The sequence below is a fragment of the Alosa sapidissima genome, chromosome 4 (assembly GCF_018492685.1).
Source record: "Alosa sapidissima isolate fAloSap1 chromosome 4, fAloSap1.pri, whole genome shotgun sequence".
NCBI lineage: Eukaryota > Metazoa > Chordata > Actinopteri > Clupeiformes > Clupeidae > Alosa > Alosa sapidissima.
Window position 1 is genome coordinate 7,365,001 of NC_055960.1, and position 25,667 is coordinate 7,390,667.

The 25,667-nt window shown below is 43.4% G+C and overlaps 1 protein-coding gene across 1 annotated transcript in view; it reads left to right on the forward strand.

Moving 5' to 3' along the window:
• nckap1l (NCK associated protein 1 like) overlaps positions 1-25,667 on the forward strand; it is a 41,306-nt gene that overhangs the window by 9,666 nt on the left and 5,973 nt on the right. The window contains exons 9-30 of the mRNA XM_042090771.1: positions 473-629; positions 827-883; positions 1,405-1,501; positions 1,869-1,978; positions 2,831-2,963; positions 3,669-3,750; positions 3,867-3,925; positions 4,203-4,348; positions 4,701-4,833; positions 5,694-5,813; positions 6,579-6,718; positions 7,648-7,779; positions 9,682-9,900; positions 14,792-14,922; positions 16,280-16,377; positions 17,626-17,719; positions 17,870-17,952; positions 18,214-18,294; positions 19,653-19,746; positions 19,984-20,100; positions 20,797-20,906; positions 21,095-21,184. Coding sequence (XP_041946705.1) covers positions 473-629; positions 827-883; positions 1,405-1,501; positions 1,869-1,978; positions 2,831-2,963; positions 3,669-3,750; positions 3,867-3,925; positions 4,203-4,348; positions 4,701-4,833; positions 5,694-5,813; positions 6,579-6,718; positions 7,648-7,779; positions 9,682-9,900; positions 14,792-14,922; positions 16,280-16,377; positions 17,626-17,719; positions 17,870-17,952; positions 18,214-18,294; positions 19,653-19,746; positions 19,984-20,100; positions 20,797-20,906; positions 21,095-21,184 — 2,483 coding nt within the window. The remainder of the gene's footprint in view (positions 1-472; positions 630-826; positions 884-1,404; positions 1,502-1,868; positions 1,979-2,830; positions 2,964-3,668; positions 3,751-3,866; positions 3,926-4,202; positions 4,349-4,700; positions 4,834-5,693; positions 5,814-6,578; positions 6,719-7,647; positions 7,780-9,681; positions 9,901-14,791; positions 14,923-16,279; positions 16,378-17,625; positions 17,720-17,869; positions 17,953-18,213; positions 18,295-19,652; positions 19,747-19,983; positions 20,101-20,796; positions 20,907-21,094; positions 21,185-25,667) is intronic.

Genomic DNA, 25,667 nt, shown 5'->3' on the forward strand with positions numbered 1-25,667 from the left:
CTAAGACAGGATTGACATCATGCCTACTCTGAAGTTAGCGATTAGTACCCCTTATTCAGTAGCCCGAGACAGAGGCAACTATGCACTGAATGTGTCATTTATATTAGGCTTCCTGCAAAGTAGAAACATGGTATAACATTTTGATTAAATAAGTGTCATTAGTCACTACTAATTTAACTACTGGTCAAAAGTTTTAGATATTTCCATTCCACTCCATTATAGACAGAATACCAGCTGATATCAGTTGCATTGTTTTTTTAATCAGGGAAGCAGTTTTCAGATTACATTATGTGCTAACATAATTGCAATGGAGTAGAATGGAAATTTCTAAGTGACCCCAAACTTTTGACTGGTAGTGTAGGTAGTGTAGATGAAAGTCTAACTTACTGTGTCATTTTGATGAAAAGTCTCATTTGCTGTGTCAATGTGATGAAACGTCGTCGTAACTTTTGTGATGTCCTCCCGTTGGCAGTGGGTTTCCTGCTGTGCCACAGCAGTCTGAACACCAACCAGGCCTCCCAGGAGCTGTGGAAGATGGGCCTCCGCAGCGGCCTGGTGCTCACCCTCGTCAGGGACGAGACCATCAACATCCACAAGTTCTCAGAGGACTTCCTAGACGGCCTGAAAGGGTAAGGCGACACGTTGGAAATGGCTACAGTGTTTGCAAAAAACAAAGTTTGTATTAGGGCTACACAATATTGGGGGAAAACTACAGGTCCCATGTTGCCATACTGCTCAGACACATGACCCACTCCTGCAGGAGAGCCTTGGTGAAGTATGAATGCAAGCAATGCCCACTAATCGATCCATTGTCTCTCTCATTTAGATACAGCAAGAGGGTGGCTGACATCAAAGAGTGCCGGGAGAACGCCATAGCCAACTGGTGAGTGCACTTTTTATTATGACTTTTATGTATTTTTAGGACTTTTAATGATCCTTTTTATTCTATTTTACTGTATTTTATCTCATTTTACTTAATCTTATTGTTTCAGCTGCACGAGCTGCTGCTTGACTCTTCTCTATAACCTTTTTTCTAAAAACATTTTTATTCATTTTATTTGCTTGACTGTTTGACTTTTTTAAATAGTATTAATTGTCTTTCATCTTTTTTACTTATTATTTGTTGCTTCTGTCTCCAATGGTGTAAAGCACATTGAATTGCTTTCGTACATGAAATGTTAATGCGCTATATAAATAAAATGGCCTTGCCTGGCCTATTGAATACACAGTAGCCGCATCACTCTCCTGAGTGGCCACTCAGGAGAGTGTTTTAGGGGGAATGTGTGATAATTAGATAGATTGCTAGCTGTGCGATCCAAAGATGTATTCATGCTGTGAAAGGTGGCTTTGCTTGACCTCTGATAACTTATCCTGGTCTGAGAGCATTGTGTGATTTGCTTGCAGTGGAGCTATACACCGAGAGAAAAGGCACTTTCTGAGGGGTGCGCTGAAGGAGCTCTGCAAAGTGCTGGAAGATGAGCCCAGACTGCTGGGTCCAAAGGTAAGTACTCCTCTGGTCCTTTCTCTCCATCTGGGATTTGCCTCAAATTCCCTCCCTTCCCTACCTGTCCAAGATGGACGCTTCTGGTGAGGAGAATGTCATAAGAGGAAGATGGAGTTCACCTCTGGTCCAGCCCCAAAGGCGATTACCACTCAGGAAGATTAACCACCATATTTAAGGAGGGCATATTAATATCTAGTAAAATTTTTCATCTTCGGATGCTGGAAAATGCTTTTTAAAGTCAAAATAAAACTGTCCATCTGCGTTAATAAGTACTTTAATGATGCCTGATTTCAAAACACTTTGTCAGTATTTATGACGATGTTCATTCATCCATCAAATGCACTCTCTCTTATCTCTCCCGCAGGCTCTGTTTGTATTCATGGCCCTGTCATTCTCCCGTGACGAAGTCCTCTGGCTGGTTAGGCACAGTGAGAATGTCCCGAAAACCAAGACCCCCGAAGACTATGTGGACTCGTGAGTTTTAAATAGATGTACCATGAACCTGAGTGCCACACTGTTTCCACATTTCCCACATTACTGACAGGCAGGAATGCAATCCATAGCCAAGCACACGCACAGGAATGAAAGAGAAAGAGACGCTGGTGTTTTCATTTTGTTGCTCTGTGGCAACAGCAAGTGCCGATTAATGATAGCATGAATGAAAAGGGGCCTAAGTTAGTTCTGTTTCAGAGCTAGTTGTTACTGATATGTTACTCACATTTCAAGTGAATTTTGCAATCGACATGCTAAGGAGCCAAAACATTCCTCCTATTTAATGGTCTGCATATCATATGCCTGGCACTCGCATCATTTATGGTTTTATGCACTGAAAATAGAACATGAAAGAGATGTTTGTTTCATAACACCGTTATCAATCTCTGGCCATATAAATGCTAAAATATTTCTTATTTAAAATATACTCTCATTAAGTCAGGTTAACACATTAAAGAAGAAGTCATGTTTAAACTTAGCTGCAAAACTTGTTGACAGCAGATATGTCATTGTAAAATTGTGTTGTGTTGCATAAGAGTGCCTCCTTTAGCGGATATGCCCCAGTTTGCCTTATAAAACTGGCTGCCCATTGATAAATGGTTTTGGTAGTGCATAAATTTGAGTAGAGTCGTTGCCTTTGATGCTTGAGATCACAGGCCGCCCCCTGGCAGTCACACTGATGGATCAAATGCAAAAAAATGGCTTCGTTGCTATACTTTGATATTCACATTTACTGAATGAGTAATTTACTGAACCAGGATAACGTTAGAATGTCAGTGACTTGTAACTGTATGTGTATGTGTGTGTGTTTGTGTGTGTGTGTCTGTTTATCAGGCATATGGCTGAGCTCCTGTTCCACATGGAGAGACTGCAGACTCTCCTTCAACAGCATAAGGCAATCATAGATCGTTATCATCTCCTCTACCTGTCCCAGTTTGATGCCCTGGTGATCGCTGACACCATTCAGGTAGTGGAATGGGCAAAATCCTCAGCATGACCGAAATCCAACACTAGGCTATATTTAGATATTTAAATATTTAGCCAAATAAAAGAAAGCATAGCACAATTTTTTAACATTCCTTAAACATATGTGATTATAAAGCCTGCTGACTTAATACAAACACAGCAGTTATGCAACCTTCTCAAAACATAGTGTGCAAGTGTGCTTTGCCTACATACATATTCAGACAATCCACATGTGCAGCACACTGTGGATTTGGGACGGCGCGGCACTGGTGTACAGTAGATGTTCTTATGCAATTCAACAAATAACTCTCCAAGGATTATAACGATGTGGGCAGCCTCGCCCTCATCTGAGTCTAACTTGTAATGAGCCGAGCCTCATCTGTTACTCTATTTCATTATTTATTTCTGGTTTTGTTTGGGCTTTTTTTTCTCTCGCTGGATACAGCCCATTGGCTACGGACGCTTGGTTGCATGAGGTCACAGTGAGGCCACTCAGTGAGGATCTGTCCTACTGTATACACAGCAAACAAAAAAGCTTTGCTGCTAATGATGTGGACAAAACGGATATAAAAACAGAACAAATACAATCTATGCATTGAATGAAATATACCTATTTACTTATTTACTTAGTGAAATATGACTATTTGCTATTTACTTGTATGAAATGTTATACCTATTGACTGACTAAATACTACTGCATCCCTAGAGTCTTTACGTCTGTCCAGAAGAAGAGTCTGTGCTGATGTCATCATTTGTGTCTGCTTTGTCAGGGCTCAATGTCAAGCAAGGTGAGATCTGTTGTGTTCGTACTGTATGTCACACCTGCAGCATGACTCATCTTTCCACAAAAAAAAACAAAATGCTGAGTCACAAACACTCATCCTGCCATTTTCTGTCTCAACAGTGGAAAATGGAGAGGAGTTTGATTTCAGACCTCTCAGAATGGACTGGCTGCGCTTACAGGTGTTGGACAGTTCTTCAGAAGTAGATTTGTTCAGAGACTAACAATTTATCTTAGTAAATAATCTTAATGTGCATATCTCTACAATGCAATTTGTAAGCATGAATTGCTAAAATTATTATAATAAAAAAAAAAAAAAAACAGTACAAATATTACATCACATAATGATGCAGAGCATATAAGAGAAAATATTATGTTTCAGTAAAAATACTGTGTTTTCTTTCTTAATCTCGTTGCTCATGCATGCAACTCCATCTCATGCTGTGCTGATGTATGCAGGCGTACACCAGTGTGGTCAAAGCCCCTCTGTCTCTGAAAGAATCCCCGGACCTGGCCAAGATCATGAACATGACGCAGTTCCACACCAGGGTGATGGACAACATAGATGGTCTCCTGCAGGAGACGGCAGAGCTCTCCATCCTCTGGTGGGTCGCCATGGCAGCTGGAATTCTTTAGAGTGCTTTTCCCCTCTCTGGTTTGGCCAGCGTGGACAATCCACTGCCGCAAACACATGAGACCAATCAAATCCAAGCGTTGCCTTCACACAAAAAAGCTTTTGTTCATTTAGTGTTTCCACATAACACATCATTGTGCTGACATTGTATGAAATTCTCACCTGAGATCAATAAAATTAGATAGCTCTTCTTTTGTTACATTTATTAGGTTGTTTATCATTTTTGCAGTCCATTGTTTTTTTTAAATGTGCCTCTCATGCCTCAGCAGCAGCAGTGTAGTGTAAAGGCCTTCCACTCTGTGTTTTGTCTCTCCTGTCTGCAGCTTCTACCCGCGGGTGTATGAGAAGATGTTCTTCCAGAGCAGTGAGGATGTGACCATGCAGAGGTACCTCATGGCCTTCCCTCTACTTTGCTCTCACTTCAGCCAGACTGCTCACCCCATGTGCCCAGAGGAGGTCAGTGGAGAGCAGTGCTACTGCTGAGCATGCATACACAGCATGCATACACACGCGCGCGCACACACACACACAGTTTGTACCTGTACACACACACACACACACACACACACACACACACACACACACACACACACACACACACACACACACACACACACACACACACACACACACACACACACACACACACACACACACACACATACACTTTACATGCACTGTACATGCACACACAATGCACCGGTACATAGAACCACACAGTTATCTACATTAACATACACATGTTCATATATATATATATATATATGAAGAGTTTGGTTCCACAACGCTACAGTATATCCCCCATTTCAATGAATTTTCATAAATCATTTATATACATTTTGTTTTCCAAGTAATTTCAGTGCAACTGTAATTGGGTTATTGTTATTTGATTTATCTTTACTCAGTCATAACAGCAATACTGCAATTGTATTGATATTACCTGAAATACACAATTAAATAACATGATTTATTAATGTTTTAAAATGGAGATACACACATATACACACACACACACACACACTGCACGCACACACATTCACTAGCCAGCACCATCTGGCTTTAATTTAACTTTGATTTCTGTCTCAAACTGCCACAAAATGCAAAATAGTCACACAAAATGGCAGAAGCTGCGACAGCTGTAACCGAGTTGCACTGTATTGAGGCAGACTCCTCGGCAAAAATGTATGGCTCCAGAGATTAAACGTGACCTGACTTTGAACCAGAGCCGTAATTGGAGCAATATGTCGCGCAGCACCAGTGGGGGTTACATACGCTTCTTCCCTTTTTTTGCCCTCCTTCCTGTGTCTGGCATCTAGGAGGAGGCGATCGAGAAAAGGAGCCTAAAACTGTGCGTAACCTTCCTGGAAGAGATTGCCAAGCAGACCAGCACGGTCGTCCTGGATATCTGCGCCGAGCAGTGCAACCTCAACGACCAGGTGACTTAGTCCCCAAAGCCCCGGGGGGAGTTGGGAAACCAATTTACTACGGACTAAGTCATGGAAATCCATTTCAATTCATTAAAACAAAGAGGCATTAAAATCAGGAATGAAATGGAAAATGTGAAGGGAATCGAGAGCACCTACCTAATAAGGCCATCAAGTCACAGGGGCAGTGTTTTACGCTGCGCACAGAATGTACGTCTGTACTAACAATGGGATGAATTTTTAAGGTATACAGTGTAGATATAACATGTAAATTATGCTTTATGTCATATGTCGAGTTTACGTCTTTGATTTAAAAAAATAAAATAAATAATAATAATAATAAAAAAAAAAAATGTAAAAAAAAATATAGATATATATATGAAGGGTTCAGATGCAAAAGCCTCTAAATGCCACCTATGTCAAAAATGAGATAAAGATGGTGAGGGGATGCTCTCCACACATAGTATACGCTAATCAAATAATTTAACTTCTAAACCCACTAAATACCACTCTCTTCCTGGTCTGAAATATCGATTTATAGGCAAAAACCTATAGGAGCCTGAATTTAAATGCTCATTTAAAAGAAAAGTGGTCAGACGGATTTAGAGGGTTTTGCATCTGAACTCTTCATATATATATATATATACCCTGAAAAGTGCCTTGACAGGAATCCTGCACATATGCAGACAACTCTCCCCTCAAACACAGCAATCAATTTTTCTGTCAGTGCCAAGCCAGACTGTGACAATTATCCTCTTCTTTTATCCCCTCCACCAGCTTCTGCCAAAGCACTGTGCGGAGACTATTAGCAAGGCCCGTAATAAGAAGCTGAAGAAGCCCATGCCCAAGAAGGGCGAGGTGCCCAAAGACAAGCCTGGCACAGAGAGCCACAGGAAGGACAGGGGCATTGTGACCAAGTAAGCCACAGCAGCAGGCATATGCAAATGGATACTATCTCTCTCTCTCCTCTCTCCCTCTTAACCCCCAGGTACAAGGGATACAAGGAAGTTTATTGTCACATGCATATAGTTACTGGAAGTAAGAAATGCAGTGAAATTATGTCTGGTGTCAGCCTATTTGTGCAAAGTGGGGGGGTAAAAAGTGCAGTAGAAGAGGGGTTTAGTAGATTAAGTGGCAAGGGCTGCATAAGAAAGGTGGGGGAGGATTGGAATTGGGGGGGGGGGGGCACCAACAAGGAGCACCCAAGAGCAACAGGGGCAAGGAAAAACTCCCTTACCAAGGAAGAAACCTTGGGCAGATCCACGGCTCAAGGGGCTAACCCAACTGCCAGGGGTCTTGGTGTGTGTGTTGGGGGGATGACAGGGGAGATGGGATAGTGTGCAATATGTGTGTTGGAAAAGCTTCCTCATGAGACAATGTGCTGTGTATTGGGGGGGGGGGGGGGGGGGGGGGGGCAGTGTGCTGTAAGTATGTTGGGGATGTGTGTTGGAGAAGCTTCCTGATGAAATAATGTGCTGTGTATGTAGGGGAGAGGGGGGGGGGGGGGGGGGGGCAGTGTCCCAGTCTCCATTGGCTTTATGTAAAACCATGTAAAATCAGTAGGGGTCACCTTCGCCCTTCGCTCATGATTATTAATGCCAAGGTGATGGATAAACATCTAGGTCATTATTTCTACTGCTGCTTCGGTCCTCAGCTGGTAATATATAAGACAGAACAATGTACAATAGCTTGTGTGTCAGAGGTAAACCCATGTTAGTCACCTTAAAGACAGGACTGAAGAAAACTTAACAAAACAAAATATTGTACTCTGAAGAATAGTGCATGTAATAGAATATGTGAATAATGTAAGTAAATGACTGTTTCCACCCCCCCTCTCTTCTCTCAGTATGGACAAGATGCATCTGGCCTTGTCAGAGCTCTGCACAGCCTTCGCCCACTACACTGACTTCATAGTCTTCAACCACATGATCGTTCCTGCTGAGTTCCTGATATCCCAGCTTGAGGTCAAACTTACCAAGTATGAATAACATTCTTTTTTTCTTTTTTTGGGGGAGGGGGGGGGGGTTATGCCTTTAATCAGACAGGACAGTGGAGAGAGTGGACAGTGGAGAGAGTGGACAGGAAGCCAGTGGGAGAGAGAGATGGGGTGGGATTAAAAAATGACCCGGGCCGGACTCGAAACCGGGTCACCGTGGGCTCGTGAACCCGAATATGGTAAGGGCACTGTAACCTGTTGCCCCAAAGCGCCCCACAAATAACATATTCTAATGTTAGACATCTTAGACCAGTGGTCCCCAAACTACGGCCCGCCAACTCATTTTGGGTGGCCCCCCAAAACATGTCCGTGATATATAGCATCTGGCCCGCATGGGAGTACGACATCGTCAAACTATAACCTCCGTAATTTCCCCATTCATTCTCTATGGCGCGTCTTAACAGTACACATGTAATATTCGTTTTGTCCACTGGTGGTTGTTTTGGCGCTGTTTTGCGTTTGCCATCGAAAACAGAATGAAATGTAGGCCTACCTGCAAACAATGTAAGAGGCCTATGCTGACTGCATCAGTGCTCAAAGTATTCTAAAAGTTTATCAATTATTTGTTAATAACTAACTAAATTCTATTCAAGTCATATTTCTGGGACTTTCTGGGATAATTATTTCTATTTTTTATTCACACGTTCAAATGTTCATACAGAGTTCAAAGTTCTCATCAGGTGAGTGAAAGTTAGAATGGTGGTCATTTCAAATGTGTTTGCCAGCATTTCATAAAACTCTTATAGTTTGATAACTTTAAATTATTTGTAGGATATTGCTTGTTCACAACTTGAGCTATGTATGCAAAGAAACAGAGTCTTTTTATTAGTATTATTTCATTTGAGCTACATTTTACACTGATATGGCATAGTGGCAACATAAACACAGCTAGCAATGGTATTAAATTGCAGTAGCCTATGATTAAATGTAATGGAATATTCAACTAAGGTAGACTGCTGTTGTTCACAGCACTAAGCTATTTATGGTTGATATACTCTGTCTCTGGCCCTCTCTTAGAGCCAGGCATAGTGAGCTGGCCCTCGGAAGAAAAAGTTTGGGGACCACTGTCTAAGACATATGTATATAAGACACATGCCATAGTCAGATTCATTCAGATGCTTTGATCAACTTGATCAACTAGAAATAATAACATTATTTTGGCAAAAGTCCCAGACACCGAGTCCCAGCTGTCTTAAATGGAGTCTGGAAAACCTCACAGAGCACAGATGCAGCACGAAGCTCCATTTAAAGACCTCAGTCATTAGAGACGGTTCAGGGAGCTTTCCCGCGAGTTTCCACACTTAACTCTCTGGCTTGATGCGCCTCATTTTAGATTTCAATTACCATTATAGCTAATCTAGTGACCCAGCGCACACACACACACCTGCTCCACAGAGCTTGTCTTGTCTGCATAAAATAAACGCAGCCCAGTAGTGTAAGGGGGGGAAAACAGAATTTAATAGGTATTTGGGGCAAAGGAACAACTCCTTTTCCATTCCAAGAGAGGGCAAACAGCACAACACAATAAACTCGTATTATTCAAGAGCACAAGTACATATACGTACACAGTGGGCACCACACATCAGATCAATTCAGTGTCCTGACCTTTGTGAAATCAGATCATCCCATTCCAGTTGCCCGCGGGCCTAAGATGTACTGTAGAAGCTGGGAGAGGGGGCTTGTGTGCAATTACTGCTGCCTTGGCCACATTTATAAACACAAAACACATACACACACACACACACACAGAGAGAGAGAGAGAAAAAGAGAGAATGAACATGCGCTTGTTTAGCAATCCCCTGAAGCGAGCGTGCCTGCCAGGGTGTGGCCACGGTTCACCGGTGCCCTGTGCCACAACCCATGCCTATGCCGTGCCGTTCGCAGGATCGTCGTGCAAATGGCCAATTACAACCAGGCCACCCAGGAGATCTCGCGGCCCTCTGACCTGCTGGCGGCCGTGCGGGCCTACACCACCAGCTTGCAGACGCTGAGCCGCTACGTCAACGTGGACGTGACGCGCCTGGTGAAGAACGTCCTGCTGCAGCAGACCCAGCCGCTGGACTCGCGTGGAGCCCAGACCATCACCACACTCTACACCAACTGGTACAGTAGCCCCTACAGACCATCACCACACTCTACACCAACTGGTACAGTAGCCTAGCCTGGGTGTTCCCATGCTGCCTTGCACGCGATTTGATTCACGCTGCTAAGGCAGCCTGGAGACCATGGAGCAAATTTTCACCTGAGATAGGGGACCAATCACAGAACAAGGGGGAAAGCAAGACAATGATGAGCTATGCACAGACACATTTGATCGACATCCGTGGCACCCAATAAACGGATCTGGGCATTTTTTTCAAATACGAGAAAATTAACGTTTGGTTCCCAGACCACGTCTCATTGAGAAGTGGTGGCGCTAGCCAGGCTAACAGTAGCCCCTAGAAACCATCACCACGCTCTACACCAACTGGTACAGTAGCCAGGGGCGTCGCTAGCTATTTAAAACATTCGGGGCTAGAGCCCAGAACTTAGAGACCTTTTTGTCTGGGGGTTCGGGGGTTTCTCCCCTGAGAGATTTTGAAAATCGGGCTGATGAACATGCCATTTTAACCTACTTTGAGAATGAAAAGGAAGGCCAATTGTAATGACTCACGTCACGGCATTCTGAATATTTTGATGTTTAAAGACCGTGTAAGGAGAACGTCTCTTTTGCATTAGTGCATTATATACAACACCCAAAATATGACATTAAAATAGCCTGTAGAATAAACATCATCATGCACCTCTGTCAAGTGCACAGGTGTGAGCGTTCGTCTCGGGATAAACATTTGGACGTCATCCCCTTCAATTAATGGGCTGTGGGTGCCTTGAAAGCAATGCATTTGGGTTGTGTAGGCTATCACAAACTTTTGCCCAAAGAAAAAGTTCCATTCTGTCAAAATCAAGCCCAACATGCATTGCTTGGAAGCCCCCTCAAACGCGGTCAGGTTTACCATATTTACTGCGCATGTGATTCAATAGTAAATGAATAGAGAAATGTCCTCCTGGGTTGCGGGAGATGATGACACACTGTGAGTTTCCACTTCTTGTCCCTGCTCTGCCCTTTTTTTCTCTAAAGAAACTTCTAATATCCATTTGTCCTTCTGTACACTTATTTCGCTAAGGCTAGTTAGTCTAAGCACGAAACAGCAATGCGTAATAGCGTAGAGGAGAATTGAAATTGCAACATTTTGCAACAAATGATTCTAAACCTGCACAGATCACGTCAAATTTTCTTGCGCTGCTGTTAATGCACACAATGGACACAAACACAAAAGTCTATTCTACGGGGCTATTTATTTCATTCACGATTAGAGTTTTTGTTGTTGTTGACGGCCCATAGATCCGGGGCTATCCCCAGAGGATCCGGGGCTATAGCCCCGAATGCTCAGGTCTAACGACGCCACTGACAGTAGCCCCTAGAAACCATCACCACGCTCTACACCAACTGGTACAGTAGCCCCTAGAAACCATCACCACACTCTAGTGACCTCTAGAAACCATCACCACGCTCTACACCAACTGGTACAGTAGCCCCTAGAAACCATCACAACGCTCTACACCAACTGGTACAGTAGCCCCTAGAAACCATCACCACACTCTACACCAACTGGTACAGTAGCACCTACAAACCAGGTTTCCTTACAACTGTTTACTGTGATTTCTGAACCTTCCCCAGTGGGAATTAAAGCAGCCCTATGCAAGTTTTTTTTTACCTTAATATAACAGCTTTGATGCCAGTTTGATGGTAAACAAATGTGTTATAGGGGAATCGTTCACCTAGCATAGCCATAGAGCTTAGCTGGCAGCGACCCAGAGACAGAGAACCAGCCTTACGATCTAGGGGCTCTATTTTAGCGAAGGTGTGTCCAGTCCACATTCGTTAATTTAACAGTGTGGTTTTGTGATCAGAGACTGGGCGCATTGATCAAAAGGGTTGCTCTTATGTTTCTTAATCAGTCATGGGTGTGTTTTGGGCATAACATCCTTTAAACCAATGAGAGTGACATCTGACATTCTCTTTAACAGCAAGCAGTGCAACATCAAAAAGTGTGTCTGTATTTTATCAGTCAGCGCATTTGAAGGAATCTACTTGCATGCGAGACCGTGTATATGCAACACAGGGATTCCACTAACACTTGTTTTAATAAAACCTGTGTGTGACTAGCAGAGTATAGCCTATGTGCATCTGCACTTTTTCCTGCAGACAAGTTGTTTGGAACTGGTTGCTAAGGGCTGCTAACATTTTGTGACAGTGCATCTTCAGCTGTACCTGTATGCGCTTTTTACCCTGGAAATCCAGAGTTCTCGCAAGAGCACAATGGAATTGTCTCTGCGAGACACTCTGGCAAAGAGCAATGATGCACGTTACTTTTTCCACTTGCATTCCGGGGAACCAGCTAAACTGATGAAGACAGCGCTGCAATGTTGGAGGACAGTACACATTGGTCGTAGTGTTATCCGATTGCGTCGAAGTCCGAAATCATTCAGAGTAAACATGGTCTAGTGTTATCCAATTGCGTGCAGTGAGATTTTTAAATGCATGCTTGTTGCCGCCCCTCGAGTTGGGCCATTACATTGCTTTTTGCCAGACCCATTGCTCTTTGCCAGACCCTCTGGATTTTCCAGGCTATGCGCCTTTCGCTTTAGACCAGGTTTTTCTTGGTCAGTGGCGTAATCATTTTTAGAGGGTGTAAGATAGCGTTTTTTGGATCATGCGCCAGACCACACCTTATGTCGTTAATTGACACACCCCTGGGAGAAACGTTTAATTAAAGTGGAGCGCATGGCGATAAATTCATCACTTAATTGGGTGTAAAATAAGAATAAGCCTTGCATTGCGCTTTATGCTGGGTGCACGATAGGGCCCTAGGTGTCATCGACCTAGAGACATCTCGTGAGAATCGTGAAACATTACCTGGTCAGTAGATATAGCTCTTTGGAGATAGTCTTTGTCTGTTGCTAGTCCTTCGGCTCCAAAACAAAAGCACCTGCACCATGTACAGAAGGAAGGACTCAAGCCAAGTATTTTCAACAGCAAGGTAACATATGAATATTCCGCAACTCTAGGGGGAGCTCTAGAGTTGCCAAAAATATCCAAAACTACACTGGGTGCCTTTAAAGAAATGTATTGACTAGTGGGTGGATTAACTATTGATTCACATTCGCAAATAATAGTTTGTGTGATGTATATAATAAGAGTAAGTGTGATGGAAATCAGTGTATTCATAGCAAAGGTATGCTATGCTTGAATTGTAGTTTCAAATTCCGTTGCATATTCCATGTCTGCATTCTTGTTTCCAACATTATTATTTGTTTATTTTTCATTATTTCCATTCCAATATAGTTTTTATTTTTATTTTATAATTCTCACCTCACATTGTATTATCTATGTATGTTGTATGTCAACCATCTATTAGGTGGACAGTGCCGTTTAAGAGAATGCTAACCACACTTCAACCAAACTACGCTAGTTGATTGGCAGATCTAGCGTCAACTAGACACAGTCTATTTAAGGGCGTTTCACCTCTTTGATTGTTTGCACTGATGATGATCTGAATGAGACCGAAAACGTTTTGCACTTTGGTAGCACTTTGCACTTTTCATCACTGATTGGATTAAAAATTGCATCGGCAACATTGGTGTGCGAGTCCTTTCTTCACTGAAGGACTGATACACTATTGGAACTAACGCACCCACCAAGCCTGGAGTCGTTGGCGCGATACCCTGTTTGCCCCATACCAGAGCTGTAGCAAGTTGTGCCACAATGAATATTACTTGAATATTCAACAAGGCCCTGCTTACTTCTTAACAGGACCCTGCTCTGCCTCCGCCCCTGGTTTGCAAAGTCAGGCAACATCATGGATCAGACAACATCATGGATGAATGAGGACAGACACACTGGCACACAGTCAATGCAAGTGGACATCCACTTCAGCATTGTCCACACACAATACGTAGTGTGAACTAATAAAAAAAAAAAACAATAAAACAAAGTAAAGCAATGGAGATCCTGATGGGGTTTGAACCATGAGCTTTAATGGCATAAACTGAATGGAAATTATACGCTGGTTACATATCCCATTACACCACTGCTATCTGTCAAAGAACGGTGGTTTATAAAAAGACATCGTAATTATAGCCTCAGTTAACACAGAATAACATAGGTGAGAAATATACGCCCATGTTAACTGGTGATAGCACAAGTTAACATAGGCTAGCCGACACCCACAAATGCAAGCCTTCAAACAAAAAGTAGGCTCATGATTGCCTGACATAGCAACATCTATGTTCTGAGCATCAAACTGACATGATCCTTATTTAGCTTTGGGGGCAGAAAGAAAGTAACACATTATAATGCGCAAACATAATTATCAGTGTCACTTGTGGTCCTCGAACCTCTCACAAAAAGCCCAGTCCCTTATTGATTAGGCCTCCTTAAGGCATTAACTAATTGTGCCACAGATATGTTGGGCAAGAAAATTATTCATTGTATCTTAATGAAATAAAATAAACGCTCATGTTTTGTTGTGACAGTGATACAGCTTATTTTGCCAAACAACACTAAGATATACATTTGATATGATATACTGAATGTTTTGCAGCAAGCCATGACTGTTTGCTGTAGTTTTACTATCTACTATACTTTTTGCACGTTGACGTTTTTTCCGAGATCCTCATATTTTGTTGTCTATTTTGCAAACTCTTTGTGGAGATGACAACCTCTCCAGGGGCGGAGGCAGAGCAGAGCCTTGCTGAATAATCACTGATTTCATGCAAATGTCACAAGTCAACATGCTCACCAGACAAACTGGCACTGTTCAAGGAACAAAGCAAACAACAAAAATAAACAAAAGCCATATGTTGTTTAGACAGGTACCTCCAGCGAGAAAGACTAGTAGGCTACTTCTGTTTTGCTCTTTTTCCCCACGGTTTGCTGTGATCCTTTCTTCAGGTACTTGGAAAGCCTTCTACGGCAAGCCAGCAGCGCTCTCATCCTTCACTGCCCTACAATGCATTGCTTTGTCAACCAGCCCACAGAGGCTGAGCAAAGCTTCCGTGCTGAACAGTTCTCTGACATCTGTGGTAAGGCCAGCAAATTATCTTCATCATCACCATCTCACCAAAGTGTGAACAAAGCTATTGCATGCAACACCGACTGTACAATGCACACACACACGGCTTACCCACAAACCAAGCACACAATGAGACCTGACACTGACATCATGACAGCTGGGGCAATTACGGTTCCGTTAATTTAATCAGTGCTCCAGCCGATCTGCAAAACACCTTATCCAGAAAAGTGCCCGTTCACTCAAAGCTCATTAGATCTGAATGGCTCTGTGAGAAAACATATCACAAACGACCGAATAGACCGCTATTGTACATTTTCAAGTGCAGGTGTAGAAAATGCACATGTGCATAGTCACAGAGGATCAATTAGGCCCACCTCATTAATCACAGATGAACAGCTGAGGCCTAATATTTAAACACTATTTCTCTCACTGTGACTATGATACATTACCAGGCACAAGCTCTGTCATTACAGCAGGTGTGCAGAATGAGTTAGCCCTATCATAGCACGATCACTGAGCATTATTCATAAAGTCAGTTCACACCTGGGGGAGTTCTTTACCACTGAGGAAAATGTGGTTGAACATACCGGTAATCGCCAGTATAGAAGAGGGCCATTTTCTTTCACCCCTCTACAACAGCACAGCTGCACATCTGCATTAAGCATTTTCTTCTTACCTGCCCGCATCATGCCCATCTCCTCCTCCTCCTCCTCTTCTTCCCTGAAGATGTGGCCAATTCCTCATTATGCATTGCTCTATTCTACCTCGCCCACTGTACTGGCAAAAAGGTCAACACCCACAGACTGCCTCTGCTCTGCTAACTTCTTTAGCAGTCTGTGCCAGAGGGAAAAAAATAATAAGTGTGTGAACACAAACACACCACACGCATAGACACACACACACACACACACACACACACACACACACACACACACACACACACACACACACACACACACATATATATATATACACGCATACAGTCACTCCCTCTGTCTTAAGCCATTAGATAATATTTCACCCCCACATGCACGATCACTTACTGAATTTGAGTAATAGCATTTGCTCATTACAAAGGAACAGAAAAAGATAAAAAAAAGACCTTTCAGAAATCCCATTAGTGGTGGGAAGTTGTTTGCACAACCATGCACTATACACCACGCACGCATTAATCTGCCCATCTCATTGCCTAAATTACACAGCACTTCATGTTCAGTTAACACACTCATGGACAAAACCATAATGAAGCAACTACCGCCGCTCAGTATTTTCTTGACTGAAAACCTGATCACCTGTAGGGTCTGCAGAAAGTGTTGAAAGTGAAATAGCACCTGATTAATAAAGTCTGTGGGTGGGCTTTCTTGCAGAAATGCGAGCCCTGGCTGAACTCCTGGGGCCCTACGGGCTGAAGTTCCTCAGCGAAAACCTGATGTGGCACATCACCTCACAAGTTGCTGAACTCAAGGTGGCTCACTGCACTGCACTGACACCCCCCCCCCCCCCCCAAAAAAAAAGACTTGAAATGTGTCAAACATTTTCTCAAGTGTTTGAATAAAAACAAAGTCTTCTCTGTGTTGTAATGATATACATGCATGTTTACACTAGGGCTGCAACTAACCATTATTTTCATAGTTAATTTAATTTAATCAATTCATTTATTAGTTGATTTATCGATAAAATGACAGAAAATGGTAAAAAAAAAAATGTCCACACACCAAAGATATTTAGTTCACTGTCATAGGAGTAAGTAAAGCTGGATATATTTAAGTATTCAAGAAGCTTCAATCAGATAATGGTGATGTATTTTTCTTAAAGAATATAAGTATAAGTATAAGTATATATACTCTTTTGATCCCGTGAGGGAAATTTGGTCTCTGCATTTATCCCAATCTGTGAATTAGTGAAACACACTCAGCACACAGTGAGGAGAAGCACACACTAATCCCGGCGCAGTGAGCTGCCTGCAACAACAGCGGCGCTCGGGGAGCAATGAGGGGTTAGGTGTCTTGCTCAAGGGCACTTCAGCCATGCCTACTGGTCGGGGTTCGAACCGGCAACCCTCCGGTTACAAGTCCAAAGCGCTAACCAGTAGGCCACGGCTGCCCAAATGACACAAATGAATGAATGACACAAACCGAATTTAATTCAATAGTCAACTAATTGATTAATTGATTAATCGTTGCAGCCCTAGCTTAACACCAAAGAGGAATGACTCATGTGACCCTGTGTGATCTGGAGCCCAGGCCACCACTCTGGTGTCTCTTGCAGTGCATTCATACATATTCACTCTGGCGTCTCTTGCAGTGCACTCATACATATTCATTCTGGCGTCTCTTGCAGTGCACTCATACAGTCACTCAGGTGTCTCTTGCAGTGCACTCATACAGTATATTCACTCTGGCACATTTTCAAATAAGCTCCCCAAAAGCAAGCAACACAATGGCAAAAACTACATACATAATGCATACATAAAGTGCCGTTTCATGCTTCAAGTCTGCTTGTGTGAACAACATCCAGGAAGCCCTGTGCTATATAATTACTGCAATCCTCTTCTGTGACTTGTGTGAAAAGAAAAATTGCTGCAGTGGGCTGCCAATTCCATGTTTTGTTAGTACAGTAATTCCACCCAAGGAGAGGCAAGCCACAGTGGCAGCTTGCATTGACTGTGTGCCAGTGTGTCTGTCCTCATTTACTTCATTATTTTTTTCGACAGAAACTTGTCATGGAGAACATGGATATCCTCGTACAGATAAGAGGTAAATTCGAAAAGCCAGAAGAGATGTCCAGTCTTCAGAAGAGACTAACAGGTAAGCTAGGCCTTGAATCAGCACAATAGGAGTGAACAACTCTCAAGTGTGCTCAAGCGAGACAACAGCATGACCCTCACACATTTCAACAGCTGACTTGCTGTGCTACCTTTTAAGTGGTCCCTGTGCTCTGTTCCCCTGACTGTGCAGGATGTGAAAATGTCCTGAAACGGATGACGATCATCGGGGTTATTCTGTCTTTCAGAGCCATGGCCCAGAACTCGCTGGGGGATGTATGTAACCACTCAATCATTTCTAGATTTAAAGACAAAAATGATAAAACAACAGGTACAGTGGTAGCTGGTAGAATTCTTATGTGAACATTGGTAAACGTAGAGCACTGGAGGATACTAAGGATCCTACTTTATATAATTTACTCCTCTATGCACTCTTTGTCTGAAAATACAAAAAAGTGAATATCTCTTCTGATCATCTACAACATGGCGGTGACCCTGACTGGCCTCTCTGAGAACTTTCTGTTTATGTCACTGCAGGTCATGTACAGGCGTTGCCCATTCCTTATGGGGCCCATCCAATCTCTCAGGGACTATGTGTACCCTGACACTGACATCAAGGTAAAACACATGACAGACTCTAAACATTTACTGTAGCATCACTGTGGTAAACCACTTCTCAGCATGGATTTGGTTTATGACAGTCAACCATAGAAAAGCATAAATAAGAAAAATTACGAGTCATTTCCATGTATTTGAGTCAGACAGAATTTGATCATATCAGCTGTGGTTGGCTGTGGCTCTGCTATAGAGAGGGGAGGGAAGGAAGAAAGCCCCTGCCTGCATCTTCTAACTCTAGAGATGACAAACAAGCCATGGTGCAGATCCAAAGTAACCTCAATGATGTCAGCACTGGTCACAGCCCGTGTTGAAAACGGCCTGCACTGGCCAGAACCGTATGCGATCAACAAGAGAAGAATTAAGAGTAATCAGTAGATTGCCTTATGTAAGATGTTCCATGGTATGGTCATAGCTTCATCATGTTCATCATGTCAGCTGCACAAAATGCTTATTATTTCTTGTAAACGTCCCAGGATGTGGGTTAGGCAACACAACAACTTCTCAAAGAAAGACAATCACAGAGAGAAGTGGTTTTCCTCTAAGTGTTTGACGTTAAAGGAGAATTCCGGTGTGATATTGACCTAAAGTGTGTCGAAACATGATACCGAGTGTGAACATATGTCTCATAGCCCATCTCGGCTTGTCCCCTGCACTCCAAAATCTGGCGCTAGTTAGCCGATGCTACCAACAGCTTTTTCAATGGTGGTGCTTCGGCATCGAGCTAGCCATGCAAATAAATCACTGTTTTACACCATTTACGAGGCTCAATGTATCTCCACACTTCATTGGTAGACTTCCGAGGGCCCTGACATTTAAAACGAGACATTGAGAACTTTGAAAAAACACTGGTAGTTTACTTACAAGACGATTTATACAGACAGTATCTTCACAAAGTTTAGCGTTTGCAGCCATCTTGAATTTAGTCACGATAAGTCGAGCGACGAGTAAGAATGAACAGGTATGATAAGGGATCATATTCCAAAAATAATTCTGTGGAAATGCATGGATTCCAGTTGCTGCTACTGGAAGAAACTGGAATCCATGCATTTCCACTGAATTATTTTTGGAATCTGATCCCTTATCATACCTGTTCATTCTTACTCGTTGCTCGACTTATCGTGACTAAATTCAAGATGGCTGCAAACGCTAAACTTCGTGAAGATACTGTCTGTATAAATCGTCACACCGGAAGTCTCCTTTAAATGCCATATGTATTGTGTAGCATCTCAAAATGGATGAAATAGGTTATCTAGGCTATCTACGGGAGTTTCTAGTAAATGTGCTGCAGCCATTATCATAAACCCACATCATTTTTGCTCTGTTCAGCTGCATGTTATTTACTGGGTTGGTGGTCACAGGTCTCACTCAACGTGTACGAGCTGGCGTCTGCAGCTGGCTTGCCATGTAATATTGACCCTACTTTGGTTGCCGCTATTGCTAGCATGCGTACAGGTATGTCTTTTCTGGTCAAACCTTTTGCTCTTTGCTTTTTGACCATCAAAAAATATATGGTCAAATATGCTCAATTATCCAAATGATAAAAATAACAATTTAAACAGCTAACCTACGTGTGTTCATTTAAGCCTCTCTTAAAAGAAAAATAAAATCTAATGATAATATTTGTATTCTGCCTTTGAAATCAGTGCATTATAAATGAATCAGTGCATTTTATAAAAAATACCTCCCCAGACAACTCATCCAAGGAAGAAGAATGCAAGCTGGCAAGTCTGCTACTGATCTTCATCGCAGTGTCACTGCCCATCCTAGCCCTTGACGTCAACTCATTCTACAGTCGAGAGCAAGGAGGTAGAGCTCCAAAAGAACAGATATACTCCATCATAGCTATTCTCAAACGAGTAATACTTTTTAAACACCATCACTGCAATAGTGTAATTAACACATCTATTAAGCAAAGTTTTTACATTGACATATCTAAAAAATTTAAAAATTGTATGTCTATGATAACCCGACGAACTTCCAATTCAGCACTTAAAATGTATAGACCTTAGTTTATGTTAGACATGTTCCCGCGCCAAGCTCTGTTTACAGATGTCCAAATGCTGACGTGCTTTCGTTGAAGTTAGTGTTGGCCTTGTGCCAGAAGATCCAAGATACTTGGCTTAGAGCCGTAAGAAAAACTCAGGGAGCCACAAATACCAAATATGCAGCGCTGCAGAGGATGGCATTTATTCCATGTTATTTTTTCCTGTGGACTTTCCATTGACGAAGAGCAAAGGATGGTCTGTTAGGCTCCAAGAAAGTAAAACATGTCCTGTTTGTGTAATATTCTCAGCTTGCACATAGATGATTGCTCATAACATTCACGTTGATAATGTGTGATCAGACAAAAAGCTCAGAGAGTATCACAACCTAGTAAACAAAGTCTCATTGTGCCAGTGGAATACGGCCCAAAAGCTTTTTGTGTGAGCAGCACCGTGTGAATAGCATCATCTTTCCCTGTGCTTTCATTTTCTGTTGGTCATTTTCTTTTTCTTTCCTCAGGGCATCAAAACAACATCCACTGCCTGGCTGTAGGCATCAACCATCTGTCTGCTGCCATGTTTACTGCCCAAAATGAGAACATTCAGCAGCACCTGAAAGAATTCCTCTTGGTGCGAGGCGTCTTGCCACTAAAAAAAAATCAGTTAACTTTAGATATTCATAAGAAATTACACCTTAACACTTACATACAATCTCTAATGAAAACCTTGTTCGGATTAGGACCTGTAAGACACTTAAATGGTTTGAATGGTCATGATTCCACTAAGGTGAATATTTCTGGGTGCCATGTTCCCCACAGGTGGCGTCTTCGGCTCTACTGCAGCTGGGCCAGAGTGTGGAGAAACCCGAGATTAAAAACAGAGACTCCGTCTACCTTCTCTTGCACCTGGTAGGCACACATGGCATACGCTATGAGTGACATTGCTATATTTACCAAACTACTCCAAAGCATCTGATCATCAGTTATGCGTTCAATCTATTGCTTTCTGTTCTTCTGTAAATGTATGTCATGATAAAATATCTGTCACTAATTTGTCCCCTCAGAATATGCAATTGAATGTCACTACACAGATTAAAACTGGGAATGAATGTGAATATTTCTGACTGATCTTTAAACTAAAAACTAAAACATAAAACAAAAACTAAAAAATAATTTTAACATATTGATTATTGGTCCATGAACTGGAGTAAAATATCTGGTAATTATGTCCATGATCAGGAAAGCTTATTTGTTTGGCGTTATTTGGCAAAATTCATAGCTGTAAGGGTAGTCATGTTGAGCCCAGTTTACCCTATCTAAAGCAATGACCTGGTCATAGCCATCATAGCTATAACCTTACAGGATATGTAATTCAGTGAAATCGTTGAGATTGTTGCCTGTTGCATTTACAGTATTTAGTGCAAAAACGTAATCCTTTGGCAGTAGCTCCCACTGTCTCCTATGTGCAGATTGTTGTTTAGTCATTACAAATCAACATATCACATACTGTAGATCTATATGTAAATGTCTGTGTGTGCAGTATAAACTAATTTCAGCTGAATTCAACTCATACTGCAGATCTATGTGTAAGTGTCACGGTATACAGTGCATACGGAACGTATTCACAGCGCTTCACTTTTTCCACATTTCGTTATGTTACAGCCTTATTCCAAAATTGATTATTTTTCCCCCTCAAAATTCTACACACAATACCCCATAATGACAACATGAAAAAAGTTCTCTTAAAATGTTTGCAAATGTATTAGAAATGAAGAACGAAAATATAATATGTGCCTAAGTATTCACAGCCTTTGCTCTGTTGCCTGGCTGGCCTTACGGCCTAGAAAAGCAGAGCAGCGAGGCGATGCTGATGTTCCAAAAGCTGTTTTATTTCCCAAACAGGGATATGGTCATCTCAGAGGAAAAAGAGAAAAAAGAAAAAAAAAAACTCCAAAACAAAATAATCAATCAAACTAATTTATACTGTTAACTATACTCGAAACTAAACTTTTTCCCAAGCAAAATGGCTTCAATAATATAGCACTTTACGTATAGCTAAATGTGGAAAATCTCTTTTCTCTGGTCATACACAGGTGCTCTTTTCTCACCTTAACCCACTCTCCCTGCTGTCTGGTCTGCCACAGGTCTTCTAGCCCCTGGCCAGAACCAAATCATTGTCCCAAAATCAATCATTGTCTAACAGCCTAGAACCAATACAAAAATATATATAAATACTCTAATGAAATATAATACATTATCCGGTTACCAGACATTAACACCACCACCTTTACAAACATAATAAACATACATATCCTGTTAATTACACAAACACCCCTCTTCCCACACAACAATCCGCAAAACTATAATTGTCTCGAGAGCTACCGTCGGGTCTTCTGATGAACGCAAACCAGGAAGTTAAGACCCACGTAAGCGGTAAGCCCTGCTCTTTGTTCCATGCTAGTTCGCCCATTGTCCGCCAAGTTTACAAGTTTATTGTCCATAGTACTAAACCTTCAGTTGGCCACTCCTGAAGTTCAAGCAGTTTATTGACGAAGGTGCTTTTGTGTTTGTGTTGCAGATGCTGTTGCTTCCGTGACTGCCAGCTGCATGCTCACGTTCGTGCGGTACAAACAAAATAAAGGCCTGTGTGAGAAACGGTGTCGGTGTGTTTGTAGCGATAGCTTGTAGTCTGATGCGGTGTAACACTGGTAACGGGCTACCGCACCGTTACATTTCCCCCCTCCCGTGCAGACGACGCCTGTCGCCCCAGGACCACGGGGATAATCCCTTCAAGCAGGGTTCCATGATGGGTACTCCCTACTCCTCATCCTCCGGGATGTGGGACAGGAAGTCAGCCACCTTGTTTGAAGCACCAGGCAGATACTCCACAGAAAAGTCGTAGGGCTGGAGAGACAGGTACCACCTGGTGACCCGGGAGTTGGTGTCCCGCATCTTCCCCAGCCACTGGAGTGCTCTGTGGTCAGTCTCCAGCTTGAAAGGTCTGCCCAGGAGGTAGTAACGGAGGGAGTCAAGGGCCCACTTGATGGCTAGGGCCTCCAACTCCACAGCTGCATATCGCCTCTCCCGGTCGAACAGCTTCCGGCTGATGAAGGCGACTGGCCTCCGCTGTCCATCCTCCTCCTGTAGCAGGACTGCACCCAGGCCTACTCCAGACGCATCTGTCTGCACAATGAAGGGCTTTTCAAAGTCTGGGCTCAGCAAAACAGAGTCACTGCAGACTGCCCCCTTCAGATCCTGGAACGCCACTTCACATTGCTCAGTCCAGACTACTCTGTTCGGCGCCGCTGCCCTGGTGAGCTCAGAAAGGGGAGATGATCGCTCAGAGAAGTTAGCAATGAAACGTCTGTACCATCCAACCAAACCTAAAAAAGCTCTCACCTTCTTTTTAGTTGTTGGTGGCGTACAGCTCCGAACGGCTTCAACCTTCTCCACCTGTGGGCGTATGACCCCACCGCCAAGGATGTAGCCAAGGTAGTGGACCTCCCGTTTTACCAAGGCACACTTTTTTGGGTTGATTGTGAGCCCCGCTTCACGGATGCGGTCAAACACCTGTCTGAGGTGGTGGCAATGTTCTTGCCAGGTGTTACTCCAGATGCAGATATCATCTAAATAAGCTGCAGCAAACTGATGGTTTCCCCTCAGGACACGGTCCATCAGCCTTTGGAAACTGGCTGGCGCCCCCTGCAGTCCAAAAGGCATAGTATTGAACTGGTATAGTCCAAAAGGGGTGCGAAAAGCTGTTCTCCTTTGCACGCGAACTCAGCGGATCGATGGTAGATATGTACTTCGCCTTACCCAGCCGTTCCACAAGGTCATCGATTCTAGGCATTGGATAGGGGTCCACCTTGCTCAACGTGTTGACTTGGCGGAAGTCTATGCAGAATCTTACGCTGCCATCCTTCTTTGGTACTAGTACCACCGGGCTACACCAATCACTGGACGATGGCTCTACGACTCCCAGTGACAGCATCACATCCAGTTCCTCCTTCAACGCTGGAACCAGCCGCTCTGGCACCCGATAGCTTCTCCTCTGGGGGGATGCGTCTGGCTTCAAGATGATGTCATGGGTCACAAGCGATGTACGTCCCGGCCTTTCCTGGAACAGGTCACGATCCAGCAGCGCCCTCACCTGGTCCTGCTGATGGTCCTCCAGGTGCGACAGCTCCACGGTTCCGATAATGGGCTCGATGGGGAAAAACTGCTCGTCCGGATCCTCCTCTTCCACCACAGCGCGGACAAAAAGCTGCATCTCCACCCGATCTCTGGCGTGGTACTCCTTCAAGAGATTCACGTGGAAGGTCTGTTTCTTCTTGCCACTTTCCGGCATCGAGACTTCATACGTGACGTCTCCCATCTTCCTGATGAGGTCATATGGCCCATGCCACTTAGCCAGCAGCTTGCTGTCCTCAGTGGGCAGTAGTAACAGCACTTTCTGACCTGGTTCAAATGTCCGACCCCTGGCCTTCTTGTCGTACCAGGTTTTCTGCTTCTTTTGTGCCAACTCCATGTTTTGATGAGCCAGCTCTGACATATCCTCCAGCCTCTTCCTCATCTGGAGCACATATGCAGCCACACTCTGCTGCTCAGCTTTCGGCTCCTCCCACAGCTCCTTCAGCAGGTCCAATGGCCCTCGCACTTGCCGACCATACAGGAGTTCGAATGGCGAAAAGCCGGTGGAGGCTTGTGGGACTTCCCTGTAGGCGAACAGAAGATACGGCAGCCATTCATCCCAGTCAGTTCCTGTTTGGCACACGAAGCGGCGGAGCATGTTCTTCAGGGTGCGGTTGAAACGTTCAACCAACCCGTCTGTCTGGGGGTGATATGGCGTGGTCCTGATCGCTTTAACCCCTAACAAACTATAGACCTGATTCAGTAATATTGACAGGAAGTTGCTACCCTGATCAGTGACTATTTCCCATAGCACCCCAACCCGTGAAAACAGCTGCACTAAGCAGTTCGCCACCTGCCTAGCCTTAATGTTCTTCAGGGGGAATGCCTCCGGATACCTGGTGGCATAATCACATATGACTAGGATATAGCGGTTACCCCTCTTACTTCTCTCTAGTGGCCCTACTATATCCATGCCAATGCGGGTGAATGGTGTGTCAATGATTGGGAGTGGATGAAGTGGGGCACGTGGTACTGCCCTCCCTGAAGTGAGTTGACACTCTGGGCATGTGTGAACAAACTCTGATGTCAGTATACATATTGGGCCAACTGAAACGGCTACCAACTCTAGCCAGGGTCTTGTACTTTCCCAGATGGCCTGACCATGGGATGGAGTGTGCTAAGGTCATTACTTTCTGCCTCAATGGTTGTGGCACAATCAACATCTCCTGCTCTCCTTTGACCTGGTACAAAATCCCCTTCT